The following is a 19,737-nucleotide window of genomic DNA, read 5'->3' as shown; positions in this document are numbered from 1 at the left end:
CATGTGGTGCTGGGGGATTGAACCGTGGTCCCTGTGCTTTGCTAAGCTTGTTCTAAGTAGGTGCCTTAGACCACTGAGCCATCTCACCAGCCCTGATACATGGAATTTTTAAAAACGTTTTTTGGGAGATACTGAGGGTTGAATCCAAGGCATTTGCTCTGAGCTGTATCCCAAGCGTCCGCCCCCCCCCTTTTTTTTTTTTGGTGGAACTGGGGATTGAACTCAGGCCCTTGCGCTTGCTAGGGAAGCGCTCATTCCACTGAGCCATCTCCCCGGCCCCTGTTATTTTTTATTTTAAGACAGGGTCTTGCTAAGTGGCCTAGACTGAGCTCAAACTTCTGATCCTCTTGCCTTACCCTCCCAGATTGCTGAGATTGCAAGCATGCCCCACCATGACTACTTTTAAACATTTCAGAATGTATTTATGTAAAACCGCTGAAGAATTTGCCTCATTACACCAGTGGCTGGCTGTGTTAAAACTGTTGGCAAGGCTGTAGCTGTGCCCGAGGCCCTGGTTTCAATAGCAGCACTACCAAAACAAGAAAGAAATAGCCTGAGCCTGCGCACTTGGGTGAGGAGAAGGGGGGGCATGCGCCCCCTTGTGGCCGTGTGCCTCAGCATCCTGCTGCTCTGCCTGGCCAGTGCCTTCCTGCAGAGCTGTCCCTTATGCTCGTATGTGTAAGAGTCTGCATTCGCATGCACAGGGACAGATAGTGCTGAATGGTTGTTATCACTGTGGGTCCCTTTTCTAATCTGAAAGCCAGCTTGGTAAAGGGGAGAGTAAAGTAGACTACTTAGGGACTCTAAGCTGCTAGAAATAAGCTGCTTAAGAATTTCCTGTTCTCTGAGGCTTTTTATAATACGCCAAGGTGTTCTTATCTATCTGGCTTTACAGAGTGGATGATCTTAATCTTCTGTGCTGGGAGTGCTGGAACATAATCCAGAGAGCTTGTTCCAAACTGTTGAGTGTATTGCAGTGACTTTAGAAGGTTTTATTTGTTTTACTGGAAAAAGAAATCTGCTTTGCTACAGGTCCTCAGGTTGAGCCAGCCTGACCTGTGCTTCTTTTTTCCTTGGAGGCGCCTTTCCCGTAGTGGGCTGGGATTCCCTGATGTACATTCCTTTTCTTGCAGGCCAAGTGTGTTTGGAAACACCCGCCTGGAGACGAGATATATCGCAAAGGCTCGATCTCGGTGTTCGAAGTAGATGGCAAGAAGAACAAGGTAATACGTGGCAGTCTTGGAAAGGGCGGTGGCAGTGAGCACGCACAGGCTCCCACAGGAGTGTGCTCTGTCTCCATGCCACCTAGTAAGAGAGGATGGATAGTTCCTATACTTTGTAGTGAGAGAGTTCCGCATCATGGGTGTTAATGGCATGAGCATCATTTGTAGGCTTGTGTCCGGTTGGTTTGGCAGTCGCCGCCCCTGCCCACAGTCTCTCTGCTTCTAGATCTACTGCCAAAACCTGTGCCTGCTGGCCAAGCTGTTTCTGGACCACAAGACGTTATACTACGACGTCGAGCCTTTCCTGTTCTACGTCATGACGGAGGCGGACAACACTGGCTGTCACCTGATTGGGTATTTTTCCAAGGTCAGCGGGGCCTGGAGATGGAGTTCATGGCTGAAGGAGGGTGTTGGTTGCCCTTTTTTTGGGGGGGGAGCAGAATTGGGGATTGAACTCAGGCCCTTGTGTTTGCCAGGGAAGCACTTATTCTACTGAGCCATCTCCCTGGCTCCGCTGGGTGCTTTTGGGGGCTCAGGTCCCTGATGGGCCAAGGCAGTGCCCTGGGTAAGAATCAGCCCTTCCCTGAAAAAAAGGGAAACCCATGTTTCAAAGATAGCTTAATGAAAGCGTTCCGTTCTTTACTAAAAGCTTCTGGTTCATTAGTTTCTGGACTTGTGGGCTGGAGCTGCCTGTTAATTACTGGCTCAGCTCTGACTGCTCCCCTCAAACCTGCATCCTGTAGTCATGCCAGCTCTCCTGGCTTTGCCATCGGTGTCATTAGCTTAAAGCCAGGAATGAATTCCCCTCAGAGCTCCTTGGGCCTCAGTGCCTCTGTGCCAGATTGGGCTTCCGGTTTTTTAACTAACTTAATTGAAATAAAATTCATATTCAGGACAACTCACTGGCTAACTAGTCTTAAGCTTGATTTGCTGCGTAGCTGTCAGAAAGCCAGAGCTGGCCCCTTAAAATGAGACTGGTGGCCTCTGAGCTGGAGAAACCCTGGGATTCAAGGCTTTGTCCATCAGAAAGGGTGTGGTGGTCTGGGGAGCCGGACAGCCTCTTTCTAGGGCTGGCCAGTGAGAGGTTTTGCAAGAAGCTTTATTGTGCGCCCATGGGGGTGCGGTTGACACCTTAGGCCCAAGCCCTCATGACCCACTGATCCATTTGCTTTTGATTTTAGGAAAAGAATTCATTCCTCAACTACAACGTGTCCTGCATCCTCACCATGCCGCAGTACATGAGACAGGGCTATGGCAAGATGCTCATTGATTTCAGTAAGTGAAGCCGCTGACTGCGCCACGCCACGAGGCAGGCGCCAGTGGCTGCCACTCGTCATCACCACGATTCCTGGCATGTGTGTTGCACGTGAATGGGGAAAACCTAGATGTGGTCTTGTCTGTTGATTCACACTGAACACTGAATGAGTAGAGGAGCTGGACCTGGTACTCAGGAGGAACCTGGAGCGGAGCACTAAGGTCCTTGGGGTTATTCCAGGTTGAGCCTTTGAGGTACAGTACATACATGAGTTAGGGGCCACTGTGGACTCTGAATTTATCTGCTCACAAAGTTTGATTTGTCAGCCCAGAGTCCATCTCAGTCCCTCTGTGGTCACTTACAGCCAAGCACGGAGCAGGGCAAACGGTCCCTGGAAGCAAGGATGCCCACCGCCCTTGGATAAGGCGCTCTGCTCTGGCTTTTCTGCTGTGAACAGGTGTTACGTGCTGTTCATTAATGGTCCATGTTTGTGCTTATATTGGTGATTTATGATGGCCCCTAACCCTGGCCCGCGTGGCTATTCCCCAGCGTGGGAGGGCCCAGGCAGAGCAATGCCCTTGCAGTGGGGAGAAGAGCTGTGGGTGTGAGTGGCGTTGCTGGGCTCCTGAACACAGTGTCTCTGAGCACGAGTGCATCTGTCCTGTAAAAATGCTGGCTTTGCCGCTTTGGTGCTGCCTGCCCATTGTCCCAGCATTTGGGGATGAGGCAGGAGGGTCACTTTTTGAGGCCAGCCCTGGCTACATAGCAAGAATCTGTCTCAATAAATAAATGCAGTTCAGAGATTTCAAATACATAAAAAGCAATGTAATGAAATAGCTTCCCTTCTCTGTTCCTTATCTTGGGAGTTTTGTGGGGTTTTTGGTTGGTTTGCTTTCATGAGATAAGGTCTTGCCTGTAGTTCTGGCTGGCCTCAAACTCACTGTGTAGCCCAGGCTGGCCTCCAACTCAGCCTCCCTGGTGCTGGGATTAGTAGGATGGTCCACCACACCCAGCCAGCACTTCCGTATTTGACCTCTGGCTCCGGGGATTTTTTTAGTGGCTATTATAAGTGACACAATTCCATCTTCTCCCCTTTTGGCTTATACAAAGGCAGCATGTCACGCTCCACACAGCCCAGTGAGTACCTGGTGCCCACTGGCTCCTGCGCAGGGGCCTGTCCCTAAATTAGCCTTCTGCGTTAGCACTCCGCTCCGTGCTGTTAGGGTGAGATGTGGTGGTGCTAGAAATGTCTCTGTTCTCTGCCAGGTTATTTGCTTTCCAAAGTGGAAGAAAAAGTGGGCTCCCCAGAACGTCCGCTCTCCGACCTGGGGCTCATAAGCTACCGCAGTTACTGGAAAGAAGTGCTGCTCCGCTACCTGCATAATTTCCAGGGCAAAGAGATTTCCATCAAAGGTTGGTTTTTAACTGCTTAGAGGGGTTAGTCGCCAGACTCCATACCCCCCGCTTTCCCGCCCTGCCCCGCTCGGTGTTGCCCGTGAAGACACAGTGTTCCTCTGTCCGTGGCTGGGAAGGGATGGTCCACCGAATGGGGGCCCCTCACTTGGGCCTTGGGATGGTTAGGAATTGGCTTCTCATTTCTGGAGTTGCCAGCAATTTAATTATAACAAAAGTCAAGAAGAAAAACTGCAAGTATTTCGATCATGTGAGAGCTGCTGAGAATGGCAGCCTGTTGCACGAGCGCTGAGGGCTTGAGCGTGGTCTGTATTGGGCCTTGATTTCGGAGGGGCAGGAGTAGCTTCTTGTTGAAACGGGGGTGGGTCAGCCCTGTGGCCAGGCTCTCAACAGCTCTTCTGTTTCAGAAATCAGCCAGGAGACGGCTGTGAACCCCGTGGACATCGTCAGCACTCTGCAGGCTCTTCAGATGCTCAAGTACTGGAAAGGAAAACACCTGGTTCTGAAGAGACAGGTGAGGCTTGCAGCGGCTGCCTGCTCCTTCCCGGGGCCCGCTGAGGCCGAGCAGAGCCCCCGAGGGGAACTTTCCTTCTTGTTGGGCACGGTGGTGCAGTCCTGGAACCCCTGAACCCAGGAGGCTGGGGCAGGGGGATCGTTGTAAGTTCGAGGCCAACATGGGCTGCAAAGTGAGCTCAAGGCCAGACTGAACTGCATAGTGAGACCCTGTCTCAAAAAAGTTAAAAATGAATAAAAACTTCCCTTCATGATGGATTTTAGTATAAACACCTTCCACTGCCTCTTTTTTTTAGCTGCCAGTGAGGCCCATGCTGCCTTTCTTATTATGTTTTTTTGTTGTTTTGTCTTTTTGAGACAGGGTCTTGCTATGAAGTTTCAGCTGGCCTTGAATTCACAGAGATCTTCCAGTCTCAGCCTCCTGAGTGTTGGGATTACAGGCATGCGCCACCATTCCTGGTTTGGTGGTCAGCACCTGGCTTTCTTACTAAGTTTATCTCCTACATTGTTTGTTGTTTTTTTATTTTTTGTGGTACCAGGGATTGAACTCAGGACCTTGCACTTGCTAGGCAGGCACTTTTTCTACTGCACTGTCTTGGCTCTTGTTTGTTGTTTTGAGACAGGGTCTCACTGTATTATAGAATGGCCTTAAATTGACTCTGTAGCCCAGGCTGGACTCCACTCAAAGCGATCCTCCCGCCTCAGCCTCTCGAGTGCTGGGATTGCAGGTGTCTACCACTGCACCTGGCCCCCTTTGTCCTTGTCAAGCACCTTTGGTCCACTCCTGCCAGATTTGGGTGACACAAGTTAAGCAGCTTTATGTTGCACAGCACTCCTGCCTGTGGATGGTTTTCTTAGATCAAGAAGATAGCTCAGTGGCATAAGCACTTGCCTGGCAAGTGCAAGGTCCCGAGTTTGATCCCTGGTACCACCTGCCATGCCAGCCCCATGCCATGCCGGCCACTGGAATTGGGGTAGCACAGTGCAGTGCTGCACTCTGGTAATCCCAGCACTGGGAAGGCTGGGACAGGAGGATCAATCACTACGAGTCCAAGCTGCGTAGCAAGACCCTGTACCAAATTTTAAAAAAGAAACAAAGATCAAAAGGTAGACACTTGTCATCTTAGCACTCAGAATGCTGAGGCAGGAGGATTGTTCTGTGAGTTTGAACTCGATGCCAGTCTGAGCAGCATAGTGAGACCCAGGCACAAACAGACAAAGGTAGTGTGTTCTACACCTGAAGATACTGTTAACTGCTTGGTGATTCCTTCGTGTGTGTGTGTGTGTGTGTGTGTGTGTGTGTGGTACCAGGGATCAAACTTGGGACCTTGCACTTGTCAGGCAGGTGCTTATGCCGCTGAGCTATCTCCTTGGCAGTGATTCCTTTTTATTTTTATTTTTTTTTTAATTTTTGGCGGAACCAGGGATTGAACTCAGACCCGTGTGCTTGCCAGGGAAGCGCTTATTACACTGAGCCATCTCCCTAGCCCTAGTGATTCCTTTTTGCCAACTGGTCGTTTTGGAATTTGTCCGGCCCCTGTGTCCCATGTGTCTAATGCTGCTTCTTGTTCTTCCCAGGATCTGATTGATGAGTGGATAGCCAAAGAGGCCAAACGGTCCAACTCCAATAAAACCATGGATCCAAGCTGCTTAAAATGGACCCCTCCCAAGGGCACTTAAAGTGGTCCAGCATTCTGAGCCAGCGAACCCCAGCAGTAGGAATCCATCCCCTAGGGATCTGTCTGTCATTTCTGTTGCTCTTGTGATTGGCAAGTGCAGTACCCTTTGGGAAGGCCACGCCCCTCAGGACTGTCCTGGCTCCGCCCTCATGTACACTGCAGACGCTGGTTCTGAGGAACTGTTGTTTCGGCCTCAGTGAGGTTGCCCGGATGGGACCGCACCAGCCTTGGGTGCGGCTCCCTCATAGCACTGACCCAAGGAGATCTGTTCTGGTACTGTACCTGTCCAGTCACTGGTTCCGCCTCGTGTCAGCTGCCCCATGAGGTGTGTCGTGTCCTCTGAGCTTTGTTCTAGTGCTTCTTGCCACCTGGTCTCCAGACCTCCAATACGGTTGCCATGGCCAGGACCTTTGCAGTGTCCCCTCTGATGTGTCTGGGGAGGGGTGGGAAGGGGTGGTACTTGGGACTGTGCACTCACTGGGAGGGTGCTGGTCACCTCAGATTGCACCTCGATGTCCCTTTTACACCTCCCTTTTTATCCATATCCGGCTGACCAGAACCAAGACTTTGGAAGAGCTTCCCAGGGATTTTCTCGGGAGCAGTGAATGATCCATCTGAGTCAGGACGGCAAGAGGATCAAGAGGCGGCAGTTCTGTACCACTCTGTGCCCACCTGTGGGCATGTGGAGTCTCGGCAGAGAACGGATGCTTTTTGCCTCCCAAAAAAGTGCCCAGCAGTGAACGTCCTCTTTTTGTCCCTGGCTCTTTTTATTTTTGCAGGTGCCAAAATAATTTCCAGTTCTCTATCATGCTACGTGGTAACTGGTTAGCTCTGCCACATAAACCTCTACTGGTACGTCCATTGCACTGATTCTCCCAGAGCCTCTGGGAGAAGTTGAGAGTGGTTAGAAATGATGTTCACACCGAAGCCCGCGGCTCAGCGAACGAGGCAGTGGCCGCCTGCCGAGGTTTGCTTCTCACCAGCATCGCCCTCCTGTAGGATGAAGTGCTCCCGCCCTTCCGGAAGCTGCTCCTCTTCCTCCTCCCTTTTGGGATGTCCTCTCCTCTGGTCTCCCATTTTCGGTGTTGTCCGAGTGCAGAAAGAGATGTTCCCTCTAATTGTCCCCGTGCCCGTTATAACCTGCTATCCTCGGGCAGCACTGATGTCCGACACGTCGCCCTTCCCACCACCCTCGGTCCTCTCTGACACTGCTGTCTTCACGTGGCGTCCTCACCACAGTCCTGACTCTGGTCATTTGTGCCTTTTCTCTTGTCATCTCTGTACACTACTTATATTCACTGTGGGTTGTGGGGAGCTGATTTTAAGCATGTTCTGTGGTGGCTCCCTTCCAGTGTCACTGTTAAAACCTATCCACAGGCAACTTCACTGGGGGTGTTCTTAAGGGGTGAAGGCCTTTTACAGATGCCACAACCTTCTCCACATGTGGTAGAAAGTGCTCTTCTATATCTACTCAATAAAGCATGTTCTCTGCTCACGGCTGCCTCCTGGGCGCGCGTCTGTGTGTGGCCACGCTGCACGGGCCTGCGCGCTCACTGCACTGGGGACTCGTTCTTTCTGGGGAGAAACTATCGAGAGGTGGCTGGCGGTTTGGGGCCACTTGCTCCTTAGGATGCGGCCATTTTCTGTAGGTGGGCCGCAGTCCGTCTGCCTTTCCAGGGCCAGCACAGTGGCTGGTCAGCAGGACGCCTGCTGTCGTTGAGGGAATTTCCCTCTGCTCTTGGGGTGGAACATCCAGTAGAAGTTGGGAGAAGGGGACAGTGGGGACTAGTGCAGGGTAGACAGAGATGTCACCTATCACCCAGCTTTTACTAGTGGTGAACTGTGTCACCTCCTAGCCTTGCGGGGGAGGGCATGGACGACACATGCCTGAAATCCTGCTACTTTGGCCCAGTCAGGAGTGCAAGTCTGAAGCTAGACAGGGCAGATAGCAAGAAAACTCTTAGAGTCCTCAGTGCCTCCTGCTGAAGGGTGGGGTGTGAGTTGGAGAGGTGTGTATGGCTCTAAAAGGACCCTTGAGTGCATCTTTGCTTCATGTTTGCCCAAATCTCCCTGTTGTCAATATTTGTAGCAAGAAATTTTGCTACTACAGTTTTGAAAAAATAGGCCGTGAGCAAAGAATCCTGGGCGATGAAGTTTTCGCGTGCAGACGCGTCCCAGACCTCCAGGCTGGCTGCTCCCCTAGACATTGATGAAAGACTGGCTTGGAGCCTGGGGCTTCCCTCCTTCAGCCTGGCCACCTGGAATGTCCTTGTAATGCCTTATCTAAAAGCTTTGCATAAAAGAAGCTTAGATGGGCCAGGGAGATAGCTCAGTGGCATAAGCAGTACCTTAAGTTCCTGCCTGAGAAACCCAAGGTTGTGAGTTTGATCCCTGGTATTACAAAAACAAAAGCAAAATAAAACCAAACCATTTGGGGCGCGGAGATGGCTCTGGAATACATGCAAGCGTAAGGGCCTGAGTTTGATCCCCAGTGCCCCCCCACAAAAAGTTTAGCTGTTCAGACTCCTTCCTGAGAAAGGGGCATGAGTTTGTGCTTATACCAAGACCCAGGCTGAAAACCCACCAGGAGCTCTGTGCTCCATGTCCCAGGGAAGGCTGTGATTCCTTCATGATTAACCATCTTCTCCCTTCTAGAGAACCCTTGCTCCAGCCTCCTGCAAGGAGACTGACGAAACTGGTGGAAACTCCCAGAAAAGGAGTTGGCTGTAGTTGACCTTAGAAGCAGCGAGTGGGGGTGGCATGAGGCCAGGAAGCGGAAGGTGCACCTCACTCTGGCTCTGCTGCACCCCTCACAGCCCCGCAGTGCAGAGTAGGGCCCTTTTTCCACAGAAGGTTTGAGGCTCCTGGAGGACTTGGTGCTGTCACAGCAGTGGAATGTGAGTCTCACCCCTCAGAGTCCAGGACCCACACCCAGGACAAGGCTGTCCTGTGGTGAGCTCTGGGGCCCGATGCTGCTGCTGCCGCCTTCCCATTTCACATGGGAAGAGTGAGTCACAGCACTTATTAGCGACACAGTGGACCTTTTATAGGGCGGGGTGCTTTGACTCGGCCTCATCTTTATAGGCCCCTGCAGCTTTGGCAGGTGGGATGGCTGGGGCTGGGAATGACCTGGAGTAGAACTGTCGGTCCAGATCGAGATTGGAGCCACGTGGCTCCTACAGCCCGTACCCCGCAGTCAATCGCAGCTTGCTCACAGCACACACTCCTGCTGGGACGCAGAACTGACGGAAATGGGCTCTGTGTGTATTATGATGTCAGGGGTGTGCCAGACCTGCCCAGTCCCCATGGAGGAGCAGTTGAGGTCCTGACACTAACAGCATTGTCATAGGTGGAGGCGAAGCAGCAACCTTGGTCTGCGGTACCCTTTTTTTTTTTTTTTTTTTGGCACCCTTTTTTTTTAAATTTGCTTCTGACCTTTGGGAATCTAGTCAAAGCATTGGATTAAAACAAACCACCTATGCAAATAGCCCATGTGCACTTCAGGAAACTGCCCTTGAAATCCATTCCTAGATGTGGGCTTAAGCCCTGGTTTGGTTTGAAAGGCCCTAGCGGTGCTTTCTGCCTGACTCGTGCGTCCCGAGCCTCTGAGCTCATAGTGCAGTATGCCCAGCCTCACTAAGTGCAGGAGGTGGCAGGGACCAAGCTTGGCCTTCTGCAGCCCAGTGTCAGCTCTCGCTCCCGGTGGGCCTCGGCAGGACCTGCCCACAGAAAGGACAGGTGTGCATGGCATGAGAGCGAGGTGTGGAAGCCCCTCTGGAGTCTGCAATGTGTGCTAGGAATTTTTAAAACTTCCCACTGCCGTGCCCTGGGATCATGGAGTTCTAGCACTGGACCTCGGCTGATTTTGCCCCAGCACAAAGGCCGCAGCGTGGATGGCTACCCCTCCAGGCCATTTCCTGCCAACAGGGGCAGTGTAATTATTCCCTTCCCTTGTGGTATCTTCAACTGTGCCAGCAAATGTCACTAAGAAGGAAACAAAGAATCACCCAGTGGTGAAAAATGCCCCATGTCAGAATACCAGTGTCCCTTCCCCCTTGTGCAATACCAGTAGGTGCAGGTCATGCTGCCACCATGGGGGGCTGGGGGTTTGTTTACTTGTGCCCAAGAGTGGAGAAAATAACCTGTGCTGTTGCTCAACTTCTGCTCTGGGGCTCCTCCCAAGTGCTCACTGAGATATAAACACCTTTATCTTTGGTAAGTCAGAGTTCCTTCCAAGGAGCCCGTCTTTGTTCTTGTTTCTGAGAACAGCACCCCCGTGTATTCCAAATGAACCAAAGTCTTCTGCGCTGTCTCCAAAGATGGCTGCCGACAGCTCCATCCCTGTGTGGCTGAGCTGCCCTTCTTGGCCCGCCTCCCCATAGGCTGGGCCGGTTTAGGATATCCTGACAATGGCATGCCACGAAAGTGATCCTGGTAGCATCAGGTCCTGCTGCTGGCCTTGAGTGATGTGTTTTCAGCCCAGAAGCGTGAGGTAGACTGCTGAGAGAGAAGGCCCGTGACCAGGTGAGCTGAGGCGCTCCGGCGGACCCACCACCTCGCCCTTGGGTTTCCTAGAGCGGGCGGTCCCAGAAGACCAGCCTCACTGAGTGCAGCCTTGTCACTGCCCCCTGCTGATGCTGCTGGAAGGTAATGAAACATCTGGCCGAGACCTGCTGACCTGTGGAACCATGAGGCGTGCTGTTCAAGCCGTGTTCTGGGTTGATTCCACAGACTGCGCAGACGCTGAAGGGCTGGAGCAGGTGTGACCTTGTTGACGAAGGTGTGCAGCCACCTTGTGCCTCCCCTCAGTGAGTGACACTCAGAGGCAGGTCGGCCACCCAGCATCATCAGCTCCGAGGCCACTGGCTGGCCTTCGGAGTCTTAGCCTCCTTCCTAAGTGGGTCAGGAAGAGAAGACAGCCTGTCGCTTCCTTGCACAGGCATGTGTGCGGCTCCCCGTGCTCCCCGGCTCCGTTCGTGTTTGTCCTGGCTTCCAAGCTTTTCCGTAAGCTGACTCAACCCACATAGCTTCCCTCGCCCCTTCCACGTCGCCTCCGCTTGCAGTTGGATCAGCCGGTTTCCCTCTGTTTACTGGGAAAGCCTCTGTCTCAGCTGTCCCCAAATGTGTTCCATTAAATACCAAAGTATGTGCAAAAAGGGTACTGTGGTCAAATACACTTGGAAGACACCAGCTTACAGGCTGGAATGTTTCTTGACTTACAGGCTTCTCAAAACCTTCAGGAAGCTAATGGGCATCGGGGTTTTCCCAGAGGGCGAGAGGATGTGACAGTTTCTAAAATGATTTCATCGGGAGGGAGCCTCTTGGGCTGGTATGTGGGACTCAGACTTTGGGAATGGTGCAGCCAAAAAAGCAGCTCCCGGCTGGGGATATAGCTCAGCACTGCAGTGCCTGCCTGGCAAGCACGAGGGCCCGAGTTTGATTCCCAGCGCCCAAAAGGCAAAAGCAGCTCCTGTAGGGCTATGTGTGTAGCGCCTGGCCCTCGCTTCCTGTTAACTTCAGGTAAGTAGTTTGCTGTCGCCTGCAGAATGCCGGACACCTATTCAGTCAGTAAATACTCATGAGTGCCGCAGTGGTGGCCCTGGGGAGGCTGTGTAATGGCACACAAGTGATCCTGCTGAAAACATGTTAAATATATCTCTTAACAGGGATCAATAAAAGGAGGGGACACAGTATTGTGAAAGTACAGTGGAGGTGGGAGCACTAGTTGAGCTTGGGAAGCAGGCCAAGGCCAGCCTGAGCTGAGTAGTGAGACCCTGTCGCTAAGTCACAGTGGTGCGGGCAGCATCAGCCGCGCATGTGCTGTGGAAAGGACAGGGTGGGCGGCTGGTACTAAAATGGACAGCGAGGGCCGGGGAGATAGCTCAGTAGAATAAGCACCTTCCTGTTAAGTGCAGGGTCCTGAGTTCAATCCCCAGTACTGCAAAACACATTTTTAAAAAAAGGATGTGGAGGATTTAAATAAAATGGACAGCGAGGAGGCCGTGCCACTGGAGCACTGGATAGCGGTGGCTTCTGTTGGTGGTGATGAGGAGGAGGACAGAGGTGGGCGAGCCTGAGGCACTCTGGGAGGCCAGCCACCAGGGCTGTGTAGGAGAGCGGGTGACTCCGTCCAGCTGAGCGCGTCAGGCACTATGCAAAGAGGTCAGTGTTGGGAGCACGCTGAGTTTGAGGGCATACCTCACTAAGGAGCTGCTGGTACTCACCTAGGGCAGTGCCCTTTCCCGCTCCCCAGTGTTGGGCCTTCACCTGCTAAGCAAGTGTTCTGCCCTTAGCTGTGTCCCCTGGGACCAAACCCGGGCACTCTGCACTGAGCTCCATCTCCAGCCCTTTTTAATTCTGAGATGGCCCCACTAAGTCACCGAGTGGCCCAGCTTGGGCTTGACCTTACAGTCCTATCTCAGCCCACCAGAGTGCTGGGATTACAGGTGTGTGTAATCACTTGAGACAGCGTCTCGCTACACAGTTCAAGCTGGTCTTGAACTCGGGCAACCTCCTGCCTCAGCCTCCCAGGTGCTGGCATTACAGCAGGGCTTCAAAACGCCTGGTTTCCAGCTTTTTTGAGAAAGGGTCTTTCTAAATTGCAAATGCCGGCTTTGAATTGTGATCCTGTGGTATGTCAGCCTCCCAGATAGCTGGACGCACTGCAGACCTGTGGCGCTGTGTTTTGCTTTTCTCACCATTTGTTTATTTAGTTTTGACTTTTTTTTGAGACAGGGTCTCTCTATATAGTGCAGGCTGGCCTCAAACTCGCAGCAATCCTCCTGCCTCAGGCTTTTGAATGCTGGGATTATAGGCACGCATCTTTCTTTTTTAAATACAGCCTAGGGGGGGCCGGGGAGATGGCTCAGTAGAATAAGCACTTCCTTGACAAGTGCAAGGGCCTGAGTTCAATCCCCAGTTCCAAAAAAAAAAATACAGCCTAGGGGCCGGGGAGATGGCTCAGTGGAATAAGTGCTTCCCTGGCAAGCGCAAGGGCCCGAGTTCAATTCCCAGTTCCGCAAAACAAAAACAAAAACAAAAAAAAAACAGCCTAAACTGGGTGGGCACAGTGGCACATGCCTATAATCCCAGCACTTGGGGTGTTGAGACAAAAGGATCACTGTGAGTTCAAGACCAGCCTGGGGGCTACAAAAGTGAGCACAAGGCCAGCCTGAACTGCATAGTGAGACCTTATCTAAAAAAAAAAAAAAAAAAAAAAAAAATTACAGCCTACCTTGACCTCTATCCCTGTGCCTTACCACAAAGAATCAAATGCCCAAGTCAAATGTGGTAGCACAACTTAAAAAATTTAGCAGCGTAGCAACTTAGGAAGACCCTGTCTCCAACAACAAAATAAGAAGCTGGGGGCATAGCTGAGCTCGAGGCCAGGGCCTCGGGTTCATTCTAAGCGAGTCAGAGTCCTCTGTCCCGCCTGCCTCTACACCAGCACAGTGACAAGGGCCAGTTCATTAGAGACTGATGGGAGCTCTTTGCAGGGGACATCACTGTCCTGAAAGCAAGCCAGAGAGCTGCAGGGCCGCCTTGTACCGGAGAACTGACACTGACCCGTGGCGCAGTTTTCCACAGGAGAGATGCAGAGTTGAGCCCCTGCGTCCCTGACCACGCGGGCGAGGAAGACAGTATCATTCAGGCTCGGCTGCGGCGCTTTCATGCTGAACTAACCACTGCCCTGCGGCCTCTTCCCCACTCTGCCTGTGGCCCGAGCTTTCCTCTCCACCTAAGAATGTGCAGTCTTTGCAGCTGGGGAAAATCCCTTCTGTCGGCACCCTGCCCTCTGCCCCGATCCACACAGAAAGCTGTTCACGGGCGGTTCGTTTATTAGGCCCTGACTGTGCCGAATGTGGGTGCAGAGACTGGCCCAGCAATAAGGTCACTGAAGGTGGAGGGAGGGCAGGTCCACTCCGGAGAGTGACACGGCACATCTGTATGCCACCATTGCTCAACGCCGAAGGTCCTGGAAGCAACTCCTTGAGTTCAGTGAGTGCCAGTGTTGAGGATAGGAGGCACAGGGTAGAACTGGCCTGCCACCGGGCCCACTGTGACGTCCCAGAAGAGAGGACGTAGCAGTCTCTGGACAGCAGCATCCCACGAGGCCTGTCACTTGGAACCTGGGTCCTCCTCCTCTGTGCCTGCGGAGGGCACTGAAGGAGGTTAGCAGTTAGGGGAATCATTCCAACATTTGCCCTTGGGACTAAAGCTGGGAATGGCCTCTGGTTTTTTGCTTTTTTTTTTTTTTCAGAACCGGGGATTGAACTGGGGCCCTTGCCAGGGAAGCGCTTATTCCACTGAGCTATCTCCCCAGCCCCAGCCTCTGTTTTTTTCCTGGCTTGGGAGACATAGCAAGGCACTGGCCTTGGTTTTGTTTCTGTTGCTGGGGATCCAGCCCTCCAATACTGAGTCCCGCCCCCAGCCCTGACTGCTTGCTCTGGGACAGATGGTGGCCTTTCCTGTGGTGGTTCACAGAGGCTGGGACCCACCCATCCTGATTCACCACCTCACACGTGGCCTGGTCCCTGGGATCCAGCTGGTGTGGCCCTGCTCCAGGGTGAAGTTGATAACCCCTTAGGGTAGCACCCACCATGGGGAGCCCACATTCAGTGACAGAGGTTGATGGCAGAGAATCTTAAGGACAAAGGCCTGAGCCCTTAAGGATCAGCGCGTAGGACTTCAAGGACAACAAGGGAAGAGGGGAGCTCCAGGATCTGGCATTCGCTGTGTGCCCAGCTGGCTCAGGATGGGCAGTGCACCCAGGTGGGCTCCGGCTGCGGAGGGCACAGCTTTAGGGCCCCAGCTCTTTCAGTCATGGGTCATCAGAGGCCCCTTCCCTGCACCCGGCCTGGCTTCACCATAGGGCCTCTGCTTAAGGGCTTCTGGGCGTCTTTTTTTTTTTTTTTTTTTGCAGAACCAGGGTTTGAACTCAGGCCCTTGTGCTTGCCAGGCAAGCACTTATTCTACTGAGTCATTTTCCCAGGGCTGGGAGTCTTCTGTCTGTTTATTTTCCCATGTTCCCTGCACTGCCCACCAGAGGCTCTGGCCTACCTTCCGTTGAGAGTTCTCCCCTGCCCAGGAGGCCTTGTTCCGTTCCTCCCAGGAGATGTTCTGGCAAGGGACAGAGGAGAGGTGAGACAAGCAGCGGAGGGAACAGAGGGAGAGGCAGGGCCAGGCCCACATTGGGCTTTGCAGGTAGAGCCGTGGCTCAGCCCCCTGGGCTGGGCTGTTGACCCACTGATCCTCCCTCCTGTCTGACTTGGCTCAGCACTTCCCAGGTCTTCCCTGTGTGCAGGGGACTGAGCTCCAAGCTCTCATATCTTTGGTAGTGGACTCATTTTCCCTGCTCCAGGTGTCATACTCAAGGTCATTTTGAAGTTTTGGCAGAATTAGACTCAGCCCTATGTCCTCCTGCACCCCAAGCACACCTCAGGCATGTGCAGACCACCTGCCTGGAAGGAAGCAACCCCAAAGCCCTGCAGGCGCAAGCATGTGGCCAAGCCATGTGAGCCCCGCCCTCATGGCTCCCAAATGCCAGCCTGGCATCCCCACGGCCCACCCTCCCTTCCCCAGGGTGCATGCAGAGGTGGCCACGCCTACCTGCTGGCTCTGGTTGGATCCGAGGGACACCTAGAGGAAGGAGGGGGAAACGAGGGCTGCGGCACTTCTGGGGGGCTTTGTGAGGTGGAGTCTTTTCCCCTGAGCTACAGCTGTTTCCTTGCTGTCCTCTGATGGTGGTGGGAGGAGTGTGCTTGGCAGGAGACAGGGTGGAGCATGGGGTACAGACACACCACTGGGCCTGGCACTGGCTGGGTGAGGGGTCTCCGTTACCTGAGGATCTTTAGTCTCCCCTGAAGCCTGCAATGGGGAGACCTTGTGCATGTGAGTGTCGCAGGGCTCAGAAAACCTCCTCTCCTCTGGGCTGTTGGATATGGAAGAGATCTCTCAAGGGGCCCAAGATCAAACTTATTTTGTAGTGGAGGAAACCACTGCCAAAAGTGTTGGTCGTACAGTAGTTTTCTCTGATTTCATATACATGTACCATTATAAAAGTATTGCTTGGGGCTGGGGAGATGGCTCAGTGGAATAAGTGCTTCCCTGGCAAGCACAAGGGTCTGAGTTCAATCCCCAGTTCCGCCAAAAAAAAAAAAAAAAAAAGCATTGCTTGAATCCATGCCCACTGTTTTTTTGAAAAATCAACAATGCAAAGGTTTGCACAGTAAGAACTAAGATCTCTCTGCACTTGGTCCTCGTCACCACTTCCTGTCCAAGACAGAAGCACTGTTTTTGTTGGATGTTTATTCTTCTGGAACTTTCCCTCTGCATTTACATATGCATGTGTGTGTACTACGTAATTTTTATTTATTCATTTTGCGGAACCGGAGTTTGAACTCAGACCCTTGCATTTGTCAGGGAAGTGCTTATTCTACTGAACCATTTCCCCAGCCCCTACTACGTAATTTTTAAAAAGTAAGTAGACTCTTGTGATGCGTGTTGTTGTGTAACTTACTTGCTCACTTTATCCATAGATATTGTTTTTGTTTCTTGAGTTAGGGCCTGTGTTGTTCAGACTGGCCTTAAATTACATATGTCACTCAGGCTGGCCTTGAACACCTGGGAGATCCTCCTGCCTCAGCCTCCTGAGTAGCTAGGATTTACAGGGGTGAACCACTGTGTATGGCCTGATTCATACTTTTTTAATGCCCATGAAGGTTATCGTTGAGCCTAATATATTTTGATTTTTCCCCTGTGCAGGTTTTTAAGTTATTTCCAAATCTTCCTATTACAAACAGTTGGGTGATGAATACTTTTGTGAAACTACCTCAGAACTTAGGAAGCAGCATCATATCCCTTGATAGGTTTCCTGCTGTGAGACAGTTGGTCAAGGTCATGTATATTTCTGACCTTGAGGGATGTAAACACTGACTGTTTTTCTACGCCTCCTCCAGCATTGAGCATGACCACTTTAAAACATGGAATACTAAGCTGAACCTGACAGCACACAACTGTAATCCCAGCACTCAGGATACTGAGGGAGGACGATCACAAGTTTGAGACCAGCCCAGAGCCAGGGATATAACTTAGTGGCATAAGCACCTGCCTGGCAAGTCCAAGGTCCTGAGTTCAACCCCCAATACTGAAGAAAAAAAAACAAAAAGAGTTCAGCATGAAAGCCCTAGGTTCAAAACCTAGTACTGGAGCTGTGCATGGTAGCACATGCCTGTAATCCCAGCACTCGGGAGGCTGAGGCAAGGGGGTCTTTGCAAGACCAGCCTGGGCTACAAAGTGAGCTCACGGCCAGCCTGATCTGCAGGGTGAGACCCTGTTTTAAAAAGACAAACAATAGCAACAACAAAAAGTATTGAAGAAAAATATTGATAGAAAACTGAGAGAGGTAGCGATTTGATTTAAAAAAAATAAATAGCATCCTGAAAAAATATTGAAAAATATTGTGATTAATATTTTGTGGAATAATATTGTGTCTGTTGCTTCATATGATCTTATTGTTGTTTTTCCCTGAATATTAAAATAAATAAATATGCATAGATCAACTCCCCCCGCAAAAAAAAAGAAAACTGAGAGAGGGGCCGGGGAGATGACTCAGTGGAATAAGTGCTTCCCTGGCAAGTGCAAGGACCTGAGTTCAATCCCTGGTTCCACCAAAAAAAAAGAAAACAGAGAAATCAGCTCCCTGTCCAGACTGTTTCTATGGAGATGGTGACGGTACTTCCTGTCCACTGGGGACAGTGCCTGAGTGCACCTGTCGCCAGCCAGCATTATGGACATGAACCAGCATCCTGGAGAACACGTGCCATGGTAACTCCGCCCCCACCTGTCCTCCCAGTGGGCCCTGCCAGACAGGACCAGGGACCAGAGCTGGCCGTAGCCCTGGCCCTGCATGGCCCAGATCCCCCCCCCACCAGCCACCCCTGTGGGGCCGTGCCCACCGCTGTCACTCACCTCCCACCCGCTTCCCCATCAGCCCGAAGAACCGCTTGGCCTCCTGCAGCTGGAGCTGAGCGCTGGGGACAGAGATCTCCTGGAGAAGAGTTAGCAGAGGACTTTGGAGGAGGTTGACATAGAGACAGGAGGGAACAACAAGCCCTAACAACTCAGCAACCACTCAGGCGTCCGACGCTTGCTCTGCGCTGGCTTCTCCTGAATATTTTCTTTCTTCTTTTTCTTTTTTTGACAGCGTCTCCCCGTGTAGTCAGGCTGGCCTTAACTCACCAGGTAGCCCAGGCTGGCCTCACACTCACATCAGTCCTCCTGCCTCAGCCTCCTCCACCACACCCGATCTTCTTCGCCATGTGTCACACCATCCTGTGTTATAATTAACAGCCAACAATTCACCTACTATGTTCCTGGACCACAAACTGTGTGGTGCTTCCTTTTTGTGGCCTGCTCAGCCCACCCTGGGGGCGGGGCTGGCGCAGCATGTGGTGCTTGGGATCAATCCTTGGTCCCTGCACTTGCCTAAGCTTTCGTAAGCAGGCGCTTTAGTCCTCTGAGCTATCTGGCCGGCCCCTGGGACTTTTACTGTCACCATTTTACAGAGAGAAACAGGTACAGAGATTGTACAGTGTCTGAATTTCTCCAGCCAGGAAGCGGGAGTGGAGCCTGCACTGAACCCGAGGTCCCCAGGTGCCAAGACTAGGCTCACACATCCTGTAGCCATAATCTCACTCAAAGGGCCGAGGAGATAGCTCAGTAGAATAAGCGCCTGCCTGGCAAGCACAAGGTTCTGAGTTCAATCCCGGGTACTGCAAAATCAATCAATCAATCAGTCATTCAATCAATCTCACTCAGTCTCCATAGCAACCATCAGAGTAGGAAGGGGATGCCTGTCCTAACCCCCCCCCCTCCAAAAAACCAGACACTGAGACAGGTGACTGAGCCATGATTCACAAGTTTGACTTCCGGGCCCAGGTTCTGCCCCAGCCTAGGAAGCATCACCCACTTGGATGCATGAGGAGGGCACACCTGTGACCTGAGGACACTTGCTTCTTCCCCTTTGCCCCCTCCCTGGGCTCTGCTCTGCCCCAGGCACTGCCCACCTGCCCTGAGCCTGCACCTCGGGGGTGGGCCAAACCACCTCAATCCCTACCCTGAACAAATGTCTTTACCAAGGCTATGGATGGGAGTTCTCACTCTTCAGTGACCTGTGACCTCACCCCAAGGCCCCATGGAAGAGGCGCTCTTCTGTCCAATGGTCTGGAACTAGGCCTGTCCAGAGGCGGAGAACTGGACTGGTGAGGGGCTCCCTCCCTGTCCCAGGGTCCAATAGGGACCTGGATGGGAGCCATGGAAACCCATGTGCCTTTCATAGCCTGTCTTGTCCCCACTTTCAGGATCCGGAGGGCTGCTTTCCAAGCCCTGGACTGATTCAGTCACTTCCAGTCTGTCTGGCCCTGGATGTCAATGGCTGGGGAGGCGGTCTCAGCTGGAGTCGCCCGTCCTGGCCAGAAACCTGAGAAGACTCTTTAGAGATTTGGACCCATTTGTGAAAAGCTCAGGAAAACCACTTCTCCTTTGTAAAAGGCAGCTTCAAATGCCAGTTGGACAGAGCGGCCTTTTATGAATTAAGCAGGGCTGACCCCTGTCCCTCTTGTTGGCTTTCTGCTGAGGCCAGAGAGGGTCTAGA

At 52.2% G+C, this 19,737-nt stretch overlaps 1 protein-coding gene across 2 annotated transcripts in view; it reads left to right on the top strand.

Moving 5' to 3' along the window:
- Kat7 (lysine acetyltransferase 7) overlaps nt 1–7,578 on the top strand; it is a 36,240-nt gene extending 28,662 nt beyond the window's left edge. For both annotated transcript variants that reach the window (XM_004633638.2, XM_023718220.1), the window contains 6 exons: nt 1,134–1,223; nt 1,450–1,590; nt 2,405–2,498; nt 3,745–3,891; nt 4,299–4,405; nt 5,983–7,578. In XM_004633638.2, the coding sequence (XP_004633695.1) occupies nt 1,134–1,223; nt 1,450–1,590; nt 2,405–2,498; nt 3,745–3,891; nt 4,299–4,405; nt 5,983–6,084 (681 nt within the window). In that variant the 3' untranslated portion in view covers nt 6,085–7,578. The remainder of the gene's footprint in view (nt 1–1,133; nt 1,224–1,449; nt 1,591–2,404; nt 2,499–3,744; nt 3,892–4,298; nt 4,406–5,982) is intronic.
- The last annotated feature ends 12,159 nt before the right edge of the window (nt 7,579–19,737 follow it).

The sequence above is a fragment of the Octodon degus genome, unplaced genomic scaffold, assembly GCF_000260255.1.
Source record: "Octodon degus isolate 3935 unplaced genomic scaffold, OctDeg1.0 scaffold00056, whole genome shotgun sequence".
Lineage (NCBI taxonomy): Eukaryota > Metazoa > Chordata > Mammalia > Rodentia > Octodontidae > Octodon > Octodon degus.
Note: the sequence above shows the minus strand (reverse complement) of the source record. Positions and strands in the feature narration are given on the sequence as shown.